The sequence below is a fragment of the Epithele typhae genome (genome assembly GCF_022376455.1).
Source record: "Epithele typhae strain CBS 203.58 chromosome Unknown BXZ73scaffold_113, whole genome shotgun sequence".
Taxonomy (NCBI): Eukaryota; Fungi; Basidiomycota; class Agaricomycetes; order Polyporales; family Epitheliaceae; genus Epithele; species Epithele typhae.
The window spans coordinates 19,182-35,020 of NW_025954304.1; the positions used below are offsets into that span (position 1 = coordinate 19,182).

At 60.8% G+C, this 15,839-nt stretch overlaps 6 protein-coding genes across 6 annotated transcripts; 4 read left to right on the forward strand and 2 right to left on the reverse strand.

Annotated features, from left to right (window-relative positions):
* Positions 1-3,245: 3,245 nt before the first annotated feature.
* On the forward strand, positions 3,246-4,102 carry BXZ73DRAFT_56347 (NAD-P-binding protein; the record flags this gene model as incomplete). Its single annotated transcript, XM_048021464.1, has 4 exons — positions 3,246-3,494; positions 3,559-3,801; positions 3,850-3,919; positions 3,972-4,102. Coding segments are annotated over 4 exons (693 nt in total), but the record flags the coding sequence as incomplete, so codon positions are not given.
* Positions 4,103-5,144: 1,042 nt separating this feature from the next.
* Positions 5,145-7,474, reverse strand: BXZ73DRAFT_107502 (uncharacterized protein; the record flags this gene model as incomplete). Its single annotated transcript, XM_048016921.1, has 3 exons — positions 5,145-5,367; positions 5,449-5,578; positions 6,232-7,474. The coding sequence occupies 3 exons, from the start codon at positions 7,472-7,474 to the stop codon at positions 5,145-5,147; spliced, it is 1,596 nt and encodes a 531-aa protein (XP_047871781.1).
* A 1,526-nt stretch (positions 7,475-9,000) lies between these two features.
* On the forward strand, positions 9,001-11,514 carry BXZ73DRAFT_107503 (uncharacterized protein; the record flags this gene model as incomplete). Its single annotated transcript, XM_048016922.1, has 6 exons — positions 9,001-9,153; positions 9,207-9,691; positions 9,739-10,099; positions 10,161-11,190; positions 11,245-11,360; positions 11,410-11,514. The coding sequence occupies 6 exons, from the start codon at positions 9,001-9,003 to the stop codon at positions 11,512-11,514; spliced, it is 2,250 nt and encodes a 749-aa protein (XP_047871782.1).
* Positions 11,515-12,194: 680 nt separating this feature from the next.
* BXZ73DRAFT_107504 (uncharacterized protein) lies at positions 12,195-13,125 on the forward strand (the record flags this gene model as incomplete). The annotated part of the gene is made up of 2 exons (XM_048016923.1): positions 12,195-12,534; positions 12,596-13,125. The coding sequence occupies 2 exons, from the start codon at positions 12,195-12,197 to the stop codon at positions 13,123-13,125; spliced, it is 870 nt and encodes a 289-aa protein (XP_047871783.1).
* Positions 13,126-13,670: 545 nt separating this feature from the next.
* On the reverse strand, positions 13,671-14,173 carry BXZ73DRAFT_107505 (uncharacterized protein; the record flags this gene model as incomplete). Its single annotated transcript, XM_048016924.1, has 2 exons — positions 13,671-14,087; positions 14,129-14,173. The coding sequence occupies 2 exons, from the start codon at positions 14,171-14,173 to the stop codon at positions 13,671-13,673; spliced, it is 462 nt and encodes a 153-aa protein (XP_047871784.1).
* A 462-nt stretch (positions 14,174-14,635) lies between these two features.
* BXZ73DRAFT_56357 (uncharacterized protein) lies at positions 14,636-15,127 on the forward strand (the record flags this gene model as incomplete). Its single annotated transcript, XM_048021466.1, has 1 exon — positions 14,636-15,127. One exon carries the CDS (start codon positions 14,636-14,638, stop codon positions 15,125-15,127), a length of 492 nt encoding a protein of 163 aa, XP_047871785.1.
* Between the last annotated feature and the right edge of the window lie 712 nt (positions 15,128-15,839).

Here is a 15,839-nt window from a genome sequence, read left to right on the forward strand (position 1 = left end):
GCACTAGAGGACGTGGAGGAGAAAACAAGGACGCGCCTCGAACGTGACCGCGTCGGGCTCCAGCGCCGCCGCTTTCGCTCGCCGTCGGAGTTACCGTCGCGATCAAACCGTTCGCACGGCTACAGCCACTTTGAAGCCAGTCGCGGCCGCCTTTGTTTTCTGCCTTCTCCTCCTCCCATCCCCCGCCACGACGAAGCCGCCTCGGTGAGTGTCCCTCGCGACCTTGTTTTCCTCTGCGTTCCTCCGCTCGCATCGAAGCCCTATCGATCCAACCCTCGGGCGTCCATCTGGTCGTCTGGGGGCGAGAGGCTGGCCCCTCTCGTGACCGTCGTCGAGCAGGTCGCTGTCCACGGATCCCCTCGACATCGAGGACGCGACCACCAGTGACAGCCGTTAGCGATGTGCCGCTCATTGGGCGGTGTGTTGCGCGGATCCCTCTGTCCATTCGAGAATACCCGAGTCTAACGTTTGACTTGGGCTCCTTCGGAGATGGCGCTGCTCAGGCGGCGCCATAAACCGGCCATGAAAGCGTCGCTGACGCACCCGGCGATCCTCGATCGCACGGATGTTCCCTCCCACCGGGTCCATGGACCTCGAGACAACGTAGAGACGTCTACGAAAGCGCTGACCTGCGCTGCGCCATGTGCGCTGGAACGACCGCCTTGCTGCGAGTCATCGCGGTGCCACACCGCTCATGCCGGTCGACGGCCCCGTCCGTCGCACCCCCCACCCTGGTCAAAGCACCGGGAGGGCTGGGATCGTCTGCGCCTAGCCAGTGCGGATTTCAAAACTCGACGACACTCTGGCGTTGGGCCCGAGGGGCTTTCTGCGAGCATTCATCGTCTTACGTCTGTGATCTTTCGATGTAGCTGCATGCTGATGTCCTCTTGCTTTCTAGGTATACGACGTCTTCCCGCGTAGCTACAAATAGTCGTAGTCGTTACAATCTATTCTTGCTGTGGCACAGAACTTGTGGAGTGCAGGTGTCGATTCGTGAGTATCATCGTTGCGATCCAACTTCATGCGGTCAGTGTCTCCGTCCAAGAGGAGTGTTCAGACGTCGAACGGAGCAAGCTGGTAGATGGTGCGCCACCCTCATCCTCATGCGCGACCGCCACCCGCCACCCGTCCTTCTGCGCGACAGCGGGTGCGAACCCGTTACAACACGGTCACCGATGGGCGATACTGGTGAGTTTCCTCCCCACCTTCCACGCGTGCGCAGAGCGTCCCGTCCGCGCGGGTCGCGTATGTGGCAGGTCTCACTGCCATCCGAACTTTCATAGCGCTTTCCCCACCAACACCTCTCAAATCCCTGCCAATTTACGGCATCCATGGTATCTGTAAGTCGAAACCGCCTAAACGTCTACTTGACCCGCTTTCCTTTTATTGACTCACCCGGCGGCTTCCAAGGATGGTTGTGCAATGCCGCCTCGCCCCACTCGTCGCTGCTTGCCCGCTCATCGTCGTGGTGCAAAGACTGCGAGGAAGGCCCCTCCCTCGCTGCTCGACGCCGTCACCGTCACTCTCCCTGTCACCGTCACTGTCACAGAGCACTGGTATATCGCGACTTCCTCCTCCTCCTCCTCCTCCTCCTCCTCCTCCTCCTCCTCGGTCACACCCTCAACGGTGCACGCAGAACGACTATCGGAACCTTCGCCGTCTCCCACCGTCGTCGCACCCACCACGCTTGAAAATGATTGCCCTATGGGTGCAGTCGCGACAGCAACCTCATCCGCCGAACAGGGTGCCTCCTCCTCCTCCTCTACGGAAATCAAATCCGGAATTGTCGGCGGCTGCGTGGCATCGCTGTTGCTCCTCATCCTCGTTGGGATCGTTTTCCTCCTCCTGAGACGCCGGGCCAAGGGGATGTGCGCCATGGTCGAGACGAGACGTCGTTGCTGCGAAGCTGCTGGAATCGGCGCCATCGAAACCGGTAAGCCTTGTTCTTTCTTCGTGGACATCTTCCAACACCCATCACCAGATACATCAGCAAAGACCTCGCTGGAAGACCCGGCTGATGTCGATCCGAGCGGCATCGGGTCGATGGTCAGCCCGTACCTGCTCCACGCATCTTCTACCGATGCCTACTACTCCTTCCCACCGTCGTCTACTCCCTCGCCGAGCAAGCACACACGGCCATCGTTCACTGAGCACTCCCACGAGTCGGACTCGGGCGACTCAGACCGTCACCTCGTCCCTCTGCCCCGCTTCGACGACGTCGACGGTCTTCCCTCGTACTCCTCCATCAGCTTCAACCCTCGGCCCGCCGATCCCCACTGCGACGCACATACTCAAGACCGGGCCGAGAGCACGGAGACAGGGCACGAGCACGAGCACGAGGTCGCACCCCGGCTCCCGCGCGTCCGTCGCAGCGCGCTGATGCGCGGGAGCATGCAGGCTCCACGCGGCCCTCGCCCGTCGCCCAGCGCCCGCTCGCGACCGCGTTCGGAAGCGCCCTCGGTCGCGATCCCAGGGATGGGCATCCTTCGCAATGCGGCCTGCCCGACGCCAGCCACGGACGCCAAGGGCAAGCAGCGGGAGACCACCACGGTGCGCTCCAGCAGATGCGTCACGTTCCAACTCGAGCGCGATGGGGGCGGGACGGCGCGATGGCCTTGCCTTCGCCGCGCTATGATCAGGCTGTGGCCGCGTACCCGACCGAGAGTCTGCGTACTCTGACGCGGCCAGTGCGGATTCCGGTACGGGATACAGGACGGGGTCTGACGCTCGTGATCCCGTCGTCGTTGACGTCAGTACTAGGGAAAGGCAAGGCACCGCGAGGTCGGGCCTGAGCATACGTCGGCGCGAGGCTTGGATCTCATCACGCTCTTTGTATCCCCCGCATCGCACAATACACTACACCTCCCGTTTGACGGCCAGGTTTGAGACACGAGAGGGACTCAAGTTCCGAACTATCAATGCCGAATCACAGCAGCAGCACCGAATCACAGCGGCAGCATCAGATTCGGTTGCCAGTCAAAGTTGCGGCCTTCTGCCCGGGGGGATTCCTACGGGATGCCGGTGTTCGAGAATCTTACAACCGCGCCACTTACGTACGTCCGGCGTCGCGCATCTTGCTTCGCGATGGCGAGTATACAAAGCCCTCAAGGAGGCCGCTCTACCCCCACTCTCTCTGGTTATGACTTCGTCTTCTCCACAACAGGTTTGGCTCATCACCGGGCACGTACCCCCCCTCTCACACCTACCCTGGGCACGCGGAGCTGACAGTGACGGCGTGCAGGTGCAATCGCGGGATCGGCTTGGAGTTCACCAAGCAGCTCATCCAGCGTTCAGACACCCTCGTCATTGCCACCTGCCGGGACCCGGCCAAGTCCACGACGCTCAGCGCCCTCGCTGCTGATGCCTCCAACAAGCTCCACGTCGTCCCCCTCGACGTCACAAGCACGACGAGTGCCGCTGCCGCCGCCAAGACCATCGCCGCTCTCCTGGGGCCCGAGCAGGGCATCGACTACCTGATCAACAACGCCGGCATTGTCCGTGATTTCACTGCGTCCTCCGCGTGTGCGTGTGCTGACCGTGACTTTGATCGACGTACAGAACCCGTGGCCGCAGACCGAGACGGCGTACGATACGGACATCGACCTCGTCCAGCGGTGCTTCGAGGTAAACACGCTTGGCGCGCTCCGCGTCACGCAGCAGTTCGTCGACCTTGTCGCGCGTGGGGCGAAGAAGACGGTCGTGAACATTTCGAGCACGCTCGGGAGCATGGGCACAGACTACGTCGCCGTCACGGAGCGCAATGCGGCCTACGCTGTGTCCAAGGCGGGGCTGAACATGGTCGTGAGTGTGACCTGTCCCTCCGTCTCGTCGTGCTAACTAGTTCTGCAGACTCGGAAGCAGGCGATGGGCCGTTCGGACCTGGTGGTCGTCTCAATATGCCCGAACTACGTCAAGACAGGTGCGCCCGTGCGCTCGTCCCCGGATGTCCGTGGTGCTGACAACGAGCGTAGACATCGGCGGTCCGAACGCGTTCATCACGGCCGCGGACAGCGTGGAGAACATCCTCAAGACTGTCGCTGGGCTGACGCAGAAGGACTCGGGCACGTTCATGGGGTATACCGGCTACCCGATTCCGTGGTGATCGTGATGCGCGAAGGAGACGCACCCGGGAGCACCCAGCATGTATCACTTGGAATTTGAGAATCGAAAAGAGCGCATATTTAGAGTCGCTGGCTGTATTATATACCTTTGGGTCAGGTACAATCCGTATCCGCCTCCTTTGCCAAGCAGAGATGTGTGGAACGTACAATCACGACCTTCGATTTAGAATCCCGGTATTGTGCGCGTGCGGGTCCCCCAGTACGTGTTGTCAGGGTCAGTAGGCGTTGGCCGTCATTGAGTCACCGCACGTTTAGCACTCTGTTCACTCGAGATCCCGGAATCAGGTTCGTCGGCGCTGGGCGCAGTGTCCGATCGGACCTTCTCCACATCGCAGACGTTCTCATCATCTCATAAGCAGCTGTTCTCCGCCTTCCTTCCGCGCGTCACCGGAGTGCTCTAAACATAGAGCTGCTTGAGCACTTCAACTATATGCATGTACAGTAAGGTGCGCGAACCTTTCTTGACCTAGACAAACTTTGCGGCTGGCCGCCGATGGGCTGCTCACACACCCCCGACTGCGCTCTCGAATATTTCAGGCATGCTTTAGGAGGTAGAGGTGACGGTAACTTCTAAATTTGACAAGCAGCACAAAGTTGTGATGATGATTATTGGATATCTGCATGAGCTCAGTGCAGACGATACGGAGCCAACCAAGGCCGCGAGCAAGCAGAACAAACTGAGGTTGCCGAGTCGCAGATCTTCTCTTCTCCGTGTTGTAAAACCAATGCTCCACTCCCGCGGGTACCTGGTGGCAGCGAGGCATTTCGTGAGCTCATCCGAACATCATCGCAAAAGTATGACGACGTTGAAATAAATGCAGACGCGCTGAACTGAAACCGTTGGCGTTCCTTTCGGTGCACCTGATTCCGCCGGACTCCGCTCGACAATGCCGGAGGCGCATCGGGCACAACTTGCTGCGCGAGCATCTTCTTCACCGCGTCGCGCGCAATCAACTTCTGGTGCCATCTGGAAACAATGTGTCAACTCCGACACGCCCCAACCAGCTCCAGAGCGAACAACACTTACGCGTAGGACGCTGGGACCTTCGCCGGCACGTCCAGTCCCCCGACGTTAGAGAGCGTGCCGCGCGAAACGGGGCCCATGTTCCAGATCACGAACGAGATGTCCGCGACCGTGCCCTTGTCGCCAAGCAGCCACTCCTGCTTCGACAGCACGTTCTCGAGCACGCAGAACACCCGGATGACCTCGTTCTCGTAGCGCGTGGAGCTTCTCCGCGTGCAGACGCTGGAACAAGCCCAGCTGGCCAAAGCAGGGGCTGCGCGCGGAACATTGTCAGACAAACGAGGTGTCACGTGTACAGCTCACCCTTGGCCGGATGCCTGGAAGAAGAGCCACTGGACCAGTGCGCAGCGGCCGCGCTCCTCGTCCTGCGCGGGAGACAGCTTGCCCTCTTTGTCGTACTTGTCCGCGAGGTGATCGTCGACTCCTCGAGGGTCTGATCAAGACGCGCGCGTTATGTCACCCTTACGCGTTGTCTCACCGTTATCCGCATGTGACACGACACTCACACCTCAATCGATAAAAGACCTCGGCTGGTAGTGTGGTGCGATTTCCCGTTGAACTAAGAAAGAAATGCAAGAAGAGAATTTCGATGGCTCTCGAGGCCCACGGCCAGAACACTTGATCCACGTCTGACCTATCACAAGCCTTGCAAGAGGTCCGAGCGCACAAAAGCGCACTCAATGATCTTCACTGCCCGGGGAGCCACCACTCAAGTACTCATCGTTGGGTCGCCCTTCAACGTGCGCGCGATCGACAGCGCATGCACCCACTCATGAGGGGGCAGATGTATTGTAGAGATAACGAAGAAATGACGACCGGAGGTGGACCGGCCTCCTTTGGGGCTTTCCATGCTCGCCATCATGAAGAATATGACAGTCAAAACGGGAGGTGTAGTGTATTGTGCGATGCGGGGGATACAAAGAGCGTGATGAGATCCAAGCCTCGCGCCGACGTATGCTCAGGCCCGACCTCGCGGTGCCTTGCCTTTCCCTAGTACTGACGTCAACGACGACGGGATCACGAGCGTCAGACCCCGTCCTGTATCCCGTACCGGAATCCGCACTGGCCGCGTCAGAGTACGCAGACTCTCGGTCGGGTACGCGGCCACAGCCTGATCATAGCGCGGCGAAGGCAAGGCCATCGCGCCGTCCCGCCCCCCATCGCGCTCGAGTTGGAACGTGACGCATCTGCTGGAGCGCACCGTGGTGGTCTCCCGCTGCTTGCCCTTGGCGTCCGTGGCTGGCGTCGGGCAGGCCGCATTGCGAAGGATGCCCATCCCTGGGATCGCGACCGAGGGCGCTTCCGAACGCGGTCGCGAGCGGGCGCTGGGCGACGGGCGAGGGCCGCGTGGAGCCTGCATGCTCCCGCGCATCAGCGCGCTGCGACGGACGCGCGGGAGCCGGGGTGCGACCTCGTGCTCGTGCTCGTGCCCTGTCTCCGTGCTCTCGGCCCGGTCTTGAGTATGTGCGTCGCAGTGGGGATCGGCGGGCCGAGGGTTGAAGCTGATGGAGGAGTACGAGGGAAGACCGTCGACGTCGTCGAAGCGGGGCAGAGGGACGAGGTGACGGTCTGAGTCGCCCGAGTCCGACTCGTGGGAGTGCTCAGTGAACGATGGCCGTGTGTGCTTGCTCGGCGAGGGAGTAGACGACGGTGGGAAGGAGTAGTAGGCATCGGTAGAAGATGCGTGGAGCAGGTACGGGCTGACCATCGACCCGATGCCGCTCGGATCGACATCAGCCGGGTCTTCCAGCGAGGTCTTTGCTGATGTATCTGGTGATGGGTGTTGGAAGATGTCCACGAAGAAAGAACAAGGCTTACCGGTTTCGATGGCGCCGATTCCAGCAGCTTCGCAGCAACGACGTCTCGTCTCGACCATGGCGCACATCCCCTTGGCCCGGCGTCTCAGGAGGAGGAAAACGATCCCAACGAGGATGAGGAGCAACAGCGATGCCACGCAGCCGCCGACAATTCCGGATTTGATTTCCGTAGAGGAGGAGGAGGAGGCACCCTGTTCGGCGGATGAGGTTGCTGTCGCGACTGCACCCATAGGGCAATCATTTTCAAGCGTGGTGGGTGCGACGACGGTGGGAGACGGCGAAGGTTCCGATAGTCGTTCTGCGTGCACCGTTGAGGGTGTGACCGAGGAGGAGGAGGAGGAGGAGGAGGAGGAGGAGGAGGAGGAAGTCGCGATATACCAGTGCTCTGTGACAGTGACGGTGACAGGGAGAGTGACGGTGACGGCGTCGAGCAGCGAGGGAGGGGCCTTCCTCGCAGTCTTTGCACCACGACGATGAGCGGGCAAGCAGCGACGAGTGGGGCGAGGCGGCATTGCACAACCATCCTTGGAAGCCGCCGGGTGAGTCAATAAAAGGAAAGCGGGTCAAGTAGACGTTTAGGCGGTTTCGACTTACAGATACCATGGATGCCGTAAATTGGCAGGGATTTGAGAGGTGTTGGTGGGGAAAGCGCTATGAAAGTTCGGATGGCAGTGAGACCTGCCACATACGCGACCCGCGCGGACGGGACGCTCTGCGCACGCGTGGAAGGTGGGGAGGAAACTCACCAGTATCGCCCATCGGTGACCGTGTTGTAACGGGTTCGCACCCGCTGTCGCGCAGAAGGACGGGTGGCGGGTGGCGGTCGCGCATGAGGATGAGGGTGGCGCACCATCTACCAGCTTGCTCCGTTCGACGTCTGAACACTCCTCTTGGACGGAGACACTGACCGCATGAAGTTGGATCGCAACGATGATACTCACGAATCGACACCTGCACTCCACAAGTTCTGTGCCACAGCAAGAATAGATTGTAACGACTACGACTATTTGTAGCTACGCGGGAAGACGTCGTATACCTAGAAAGCAAGAGGACATCAGCATGCAGCTACATCGAAAGATCACAGACGTAAGACGATGAATGCTCGCAGAAAGCCCCTCGGGCCCAACGCCAGAGTGTCGTCGAGTTTTGAAATCCGCACTGGCTAGGCGCAGACGATCCCAGCCCTCCCGGTGCTTTGACCAGGGTGGGGGGTGCGACGGACGGGGCCGTCGACCGGCATGAGCGGTGTGGCACCGCGATGACTCGCAGCAAGGCGGTCGTTCCAGCGCACATGGCGCAGCGCAGGTCAGCGCTTTCGTAGACGTCTCTACGTTGTCTCGAGGTCCATGGACCCGGTGGGAGGGAACATCCGTGCGATCGAGGATCGCCGGGTGCGTCAGCGACGCTTTCATGGCCGGTTTATGGCGCCGCCTGAGCAGCGCCATCTCCGAAGGAGCCCAAGTCAAACGTTAGACTCGGGTATTCTCGAATGGACAGAGGGATCCGCGCAACACACCGCCCAATGAGCGGCACATCGCTAACGGCTGTCACTGGTGGTCGCGTCCTCGATGTCGAGGGGATCCGTGGACAGCGACCTGCTCGACGACGGTCACGAGAGGGGCCAGCCTCTCGCCCCCAGACGACCAGATGGACGCCCGAGGGTTGGATCGATAGGGCTTCGATGCGAGCGGAGGAACGCAGAGGAAAACAAGGTCGCGAGGGACACTCACCGAGGCGGCTTCGTCGTGGCGGGGGATGGGAGGAGGAGAAGGCAGAAAACAAAGGCGGCCGCGACTGGCTTCAAAGTGGCTGTAGCCGTGCGAACGGTTTGATCGCGACGGTAACTCCGACGGCGAGCGAAAGCGGCGGCGCTGGAGCCCGACGCGGTCACGTTCGAGGCGCGTCCTTGTTTTCTCCTCCACGTCCTCTAGTGCAATGCATCCCACTTATACCCTCGGCGCCATGCTCGCTGCTTGCCCCTTTCCCCTTCTCAGCCACCTGCGACCCGCCTCCCTCGCGGTGTCCTGGCTGCCCGACCATGCCCTCGTTCATCATCCATCGGCCCTTTGACATCTTCCACCGGTTCATCCGGCCAACCCGCAGAATCTCTCTCGACTCGCTCCCAAACGATGTTCTTGTCGACGTCGTTTTCGATTACCTCGACGTGATCGATATAATACGCCTTCGCATGGTGCGTCGTCGTCGTCTCGTGCACTCAGTACGAGTCACTGTATCGCCTTGCAGGTCAACCGTCTCTTTCGAGACCTCACGCACCAACCCATCGTCTGGAAGCGCATGCTCGCTCGCCACAAGGACCTCCGCGTGCCTCCGATGGCGCCCATCCCCGGTCGAAATCGTCTCCCGCATCTGAGCGGCGACGAGGTCGAGCGCCTGCTCGTCCGCGCCGTCTCCCTCGACCGCAACTGGGACCGAGCAGCGCCAACTCCGCACAGTGTGTGGGACTTCCGATGCTCGCATCCCGTCTCTTCGATGGTCCTCCTTCCCGGCAGCCAGCACCTCGTCGCGTCCGTGCACACCCCGTCGCACTCGGAACACTCGGTCGTAGTCTACTCCATCGAGAACAATCCGCCGCGTGCGCTCACGGCGTTCCCTACAGGCAACAAGGCCTACGACCTCACGGCAAAGTACATGACGGTCATGGGCGAGCCGTCTCTCGTGGTCGCGTTCATCTCACGCGACTACCACTCGCGACGAATGAGGCACGACGCGTACGTCTGCTCCTGTTTTCTCGCCCACAACGCTGACGACGCCACAGCGAAAAGGGCCGCATCAAGCCGCCTGACGTGTACAGCACCGAGCACAAAATCGAGTCGATCGAGTTCCGCTACCAGTGCAACGTCGTCTTCGCGCCTCTCAAGAACCTGCAACAGCTCGCCGACATCCCGTACCCGACGGACACCCAGCAATACCGCGACTTTGCCGACACGCTGCCCAAGCCGTTCCAAAACCTCGTCTCTCTCGCTTCGCGCAAGCAACTCTCCTGTCCGACGTTGGCGGACATGTGGGGCGGTCCGTACCTGGCCGTCGCGAAGGGTCCGAAGCACGTCGCGTTCAAATGCCTGAACAAGGGTGCAGTTGCCACCCTGGCATGCAGTGTTGGCTCGCTGGTCCGTCGCGTAAGCTGCCGGCCCTCTAGATCCGTCTGTTGTCGCTGGCTCATGCACGCACCGCACCCAGGAGCACGCCATACGCGCCATACGCCTGATTCCAGACGAACACGTCGTGCTCGTCGTCCGCGAAGCCCGATCGCGTGAGCACGGCAAGCCGCCGATCTACACGTTCGAAAAGTTTCCCGCGCTTCCGTCTGGCAAGGCTCCGTACACGCTCGAGCGTATCAGCGACGCGGTCTGCAAGGTCAAACCGGAAGCGTCGATCGACAAGTTCTATATGCCCGAGTTGCCGCACATGCCGAACGCAGAGGAGTACCTCGCACCGCCGCCAGCACCTCGGCCCAATTCGAACGCGACCGCTCCTCCGGAACCACGGCCACCGGCCCCCAACCAGCCGCAGTCGCAGCGAGCTCCGTACCTGCCGCATCTCCCCTCTCCTGAGCTTGCCACGCTGGGACACTTGCAAGACACGCCGGCGACGATCCCCGACCCCTTGCTCTGGGCGCCTCAAGCGACGGTCCCGAAGCCACCTCGTTCGCTCGTGATGTTCGCGCGCCTCGAGCGCACGCACCAGATCATCCGGATCATGTTCGAAGCGCGCCAGCAGGCCTTCACGACCGACCACGGCCTCGAGTTCAAGACGTGGACGTACGATCTCGATCGGTGTGTGCTGCACTCGTTCGACTGGCCGGTCCTGCACGCGCGCACACAGCTGCTCCCGGCGTCGCACAAGCCGCTCGTCGTAGGCTCCGATCGCGACGACGTCTCGATCGCGCCCAAGATCACGTCGGTGCACGCGGTGGTTGACTGCGCGTTCACGCTTCCCGTCGTCGCGCTCGACGGCGTGGTCACGCACGGGGCGCTGCCACCGCCCGCGGACCCGGACGCGCCGTACGTCCCGGAGCCGAATCCGCCAGACCCGCGGCAATGCATGTGGCTGCCGTCGGTCGACTTTGGCGCGCCTGAGGAGGGCGAGGAGCTCGTGGGGACGCGGGCGGACGCGTTCGCGTGGGACGAGACCACGGGCCGGCTGGTGGTCGCGGCGCACAACGAGGGGCTCCTGCGGGTGTTCGAGTTCGCGGGGTCGCCCGTCACTGGTCCGTCCTCCTCCTTTCGCTGCGCGCGCACGCTGACCATTGTCCTTTCGATAGACGAACGGGCGCTGGCGCGGGAGATGGCGGAGCGTCATGAACGCGACGCGTTCGACATTGTCGTCAGGAACGGGCTCGTCATCGGCAAGCGTCCGGCGGGCGGCCGCTTGGTCCCGGTACGTCTTCGCGTTCTGTTGGAGACTCCCGCTTACCCCAGTCATACAGACGCAGGAGCCCGTCACTGGGCCACGCGTGATGTCGTTAGAACCTGGTCCATCCAAGCCCAAGCGTCCTTCACGGCGGATCCGCGCCGCGCCTACGAACGAGTAGAGCGCCCGACCGCGCAACTTTCTGCTGCTGCATATGCTTCCCACTTCCCTTGCTCTAGATTTGCTTCCCTTGACGCTTCTGATATATGAGTACGAAATCTGCATTACGTTGACTCCCTTCCAGATGCCTGCCATCCCGAGTGCGCCAAGTGCCGTCTAGAAGCTCAAATTCTTTCCAAATCTTCCACTGCGAAAAACTCACGACGTTCAACGCGGTATCCAAGAGTGTGAAACGAGTACAACCCTCGGCTCGATGATTCTAGGAACGATCGCCAGATTTGTGCAGCAAAGTCCGACAGATCCATTCGCCCACCTGAGGTCGTCAAAGACGGGTGTGTGCTTCCATGTGCACTCTCTGGCCCTTATTCTTTGGTGACGTGGTTCTCTTGTCTGCACTGACATGGTCGTCAACGACCGACGGAGCGCGGATAGGTGAGAACAAGGCGAAGAACAAGAACGGGCGCCTGTGGACGTCCATGTCACGGAATGTTGGCCCCATGGCTGGAATGCCTTGTACCAGTGTTACTTTCGAGATGATCACTGGGGAAACTTCGCTGGTCCGGAGCAGACTCTGGCGTCCAGCATACATTTACGTCATACCCTGTGCTCGTACACAGCCTCGGCCAAATACGCTCCAGCGCATCCCGTTCCTTCTACTTAACTTCTCACTCTACCACTTCCATGGGCCCCAACTCAGTCGAACGCAAGATACCTGGCTTTCTCAGTCCTCCTTTTCTTCTTCTCCGCCGCCGTCGGCCACCTACTCCTTCGCCTGGCAGCACAATTGCAACGTACCACACCCCTTGTTCGACGTTCTCATGGCGCCTCCGGCGAAACTCCGAGGAGACAAACGATCTCTCCCCTCTCAAAAACGCAGTACATCAATACCACTCCCTCGAGTCACATACAGACGCAAGCGCTGACAACGGGGAGAACAGCAAGTCTTTGCCACTAGGGTGGAGACCGGACTTCCAGCCTTCGTGGGTGGATCGTTCCCGTGAAGCTGGTGCCGATGCCGTCGGTGAGTGCAATGACCTTAAGCCCCGCAGAGGCCCGTGAGGTCGCTTAATATCGTATGACAGCGCTCTCCCCGCCTAGTAAAGTGGGTGATGCCGGCCTCCACTCCTCCCCCTTTACCGTGCCCGGGACGTGGCTTGACCTCGACCTGCGCTTCCCGGACTCAGCCAGCTCCGAGCTCGTCTTCCACCCCGCGCACGTCCGCACCCGGTCCCCCGTCTACCACCTCCTCTCGTCCTCGTTCCCCGTCGAGACACACGCCCCCTCAGTGCAGCTGTTCCACCGCGACCTCCCGTGGGAGCTCACGGTGTTCGAACAGGATGCCGATGTGGGCGTCAGCCTGCGCATGCTTGCCGCCGCACTGCGCGCGTACATGCTCACCGAAGTCGAGGAGGAAGACTACTACGCCGCGTGCGTCCCGGACGCGGTGCGCGAGCAGGTGCTCGAGGCGCTGCGCACGCGGCGACAGGCGTGCCCTGAGCAGCGCAAGGCGATCTGTCGCGTGGACTTCCTGAGGAGCGCGTGGGTGTTGACCCGGCTGGAAAGGCTAGATGCGCGCGTGTGGGAGATACACACGAAGACAGCGGCGGAGTGACTCCCGAGGTCCCGTCGTGTACGTTTTCATCATACTATGACAATTCCCCAGTTGCCTCCGTCTTCATGCGCGACGGATCAGTGGGAGTTTATGGGGGCCGTAAATTATATGTGGGAGTATGAGAGGGGCATGCACTGCTGTGTGGGAGATGCGGACGAAGACGGCGGTGGGGTGAATATTCTACACGTGTTGGTGCTGTATTGGCTTACATATACGTGTCTACGAGAGGTTGAAAAGTGAGAGACGTGGGCATTATCGCTTGTTCATCACGCGTGTATGTTTGAAGTCAACTAACTCAACCTCAATTAGAACATGTCGTACCTAATTGTATCCCGGGCATGCCCCAGGAGGTACACACTGATGCCGGAATGGTCTGCGTTGAACGGCACTGCATCGTGCAAGCTATGCGAGTATCTAGGTGGTGACCTGTGGAAACTCCGGCGACACGATATGACTTTCATCCAATCAGACACATTCAGACAGCAAAAGGTCAATAATTCTGGTCAAAGCCACCTTTCTTATGAACACGTCACAAGACATGCGCCCTAACGCGCGTTGAACAGCCTTTCGAAGTAATTATCACCCCCGAGGTCCCACCACTGAAACTCACTCTCCAAACCCTCTTTAATCTTCCCAACCTCCAAGCTCGCCGTGATTCTAACCCGTTCCGACGCCTCACGCAACGCCCTCACCGCGTCGAGCACCCAGTCCTGGCAGTTCCACGACCCGTTCGTCGTGTGTACGATCTCGACCTCCGGCAGGAACTCGTTCAGCCAGCCCATATTCGTGCTGTCCAGTCGCGCGGGCCCGAGCACCTCCCCAATCTCGTACCCGCCGCTCAACCACCTGCACGCGATCATCGAGGCGAGGCGGGTGTGGTACACGAAGCGGGTAGAGTCGCCTTTCATCTCGAAGATCTGCGCCGGGTCCGCGCCTGGGACGACGGCGGCGAGGGCCCAGTGCTTGGGGTTCTTATCCCCGGGGTCTTCTGGGCCGGGGGGACTTCGTACTGGGCGATGGCGAGCTTGATTCTGAGGGGCTGGGCCATGGTGAAGACAAGATTCGGCGAGATGCGGGAGACAGAGAGGGTCGGGAGGGATGATATAATAGCAACAGCAGGAGTCAACTCAGAAGCCGGGTGAGGGGTCCTCGGGCCTCCCAGCTTGCGTTTTATAGCGACGCTCTAGGATTCGCGTATGAGACACGCCACGCTGCGAGGGTGGTTGAGCCCATATGAAGGGCACAATGGCCGATGAAAGCATGGCACAAGGGACCTGAAAGAGAACACGGAACATATAAGTTCCACATCTCCGCCACACGAAGCGAACAAAGGACTGCACACACCGACCGAGCTTCTAAGGAGCGGTCCGGAGTAACATAGGCGCCGCGGTCACTCCCATTGTGTGTCCCCTGCACATAAAAGGGTCAGCACGGCTCATCGATCTCGTTCGAACGCACCTCATCTGCGACCCAACCACCGTACACCCATCTCCGTCACCATCCTCACGTCATGTCCACCAACATCCCCGACGGCCGCCGCCTCCTCCTCGTCCTCCAGCAGCACCTCGACGGCCACGCCCGCCGCACCGAGCACTGGGCGCTCGTCGCCATCGGTCCGCGCACCCGCGAGGCCGACGTCTTCCAGATGTCCGGCAACATGGAGTCGTTCCACTTCGAGGCCATCCGCGTGCCCAACGTGCTCAAGGTCGCCGCGATCTGCGGAGGGTACCCCCTCGGATACGTCGCGGAGGACGCGATGGAGCGGCTGCACGCGATGCTCGCGGCGCAGCGCGTCGTGCTGCACGATTGGGAGTGGGACTGCCAGGATTGGGTGGTTGAAGCGGTCCGTGCGCTGAGACAGGAGAAGGGTGAGTGGGTGTCGATGAATGAGGGGTTCTCGGAGGCGACGTTGAGGCGGGAGCTGAGGGCGGAGAAGGACTTGTGGGAGATCGGGGAGGATCATCTGTTCGAAAGGATGCTTAATGCGCAGAACGCATCTTGATCCATCAGAATAGTGGCTTTGTAAAAGTTCTCCAAGTTTATTGACCGATAAGTTCGTTCCGTTGGCCCTACTGCAACCATGAACTTAGACGCACGAAGATGTTGCGCATGCAGCACGACGGGTAGGGAGTCCGTAGGCGGCCCTGACGCTGCCCACTCTCGAGCTGACGTGTATAATCATTGTCGTTGCAGGAAGCTCGGCACTGCTACGCGACCTCGTATGTGGGGCGACAACGTTACTGTCCGGTTCGAACATTGTCGTCCGCGCCGTTTCAAGAGTCGCGCGCATTAGCGCAACGGCGGAAGAGGGGGGGGGGGGTCGGAGACGCACAGTGCCGGCGTTCAATATCAACGTTGATGAGGTAGTCGATCCAGTCATTGAACCAGCGGAGGTCGAGTCCCAAGCCACGGGCGCCCGGATTCGGCAAAATCCGGGCGACGGAGCGCGTCTCCCGCGAAGGGACGGCCTGCTCTTCGATCCCGACCACGACCACGCTTTCCAGCGCTCTCCAGCACCAGCATCAGCACCACCTTGCTCGCGCGGCCCGCCCCCTCCTGTCAGCTGCCCTCGAAGTTCGCCGAGTCCAATACATCCTCTACTTCCCCGGCGCTCTGCGGACGCGCAAGCAGTCCGACAATGGTAGAAGACACACCTTGTGGCCTCGACCTGCCGTAACCGCGTCCAGAGCATGACCTCCTGCCGTGCCGTTCAA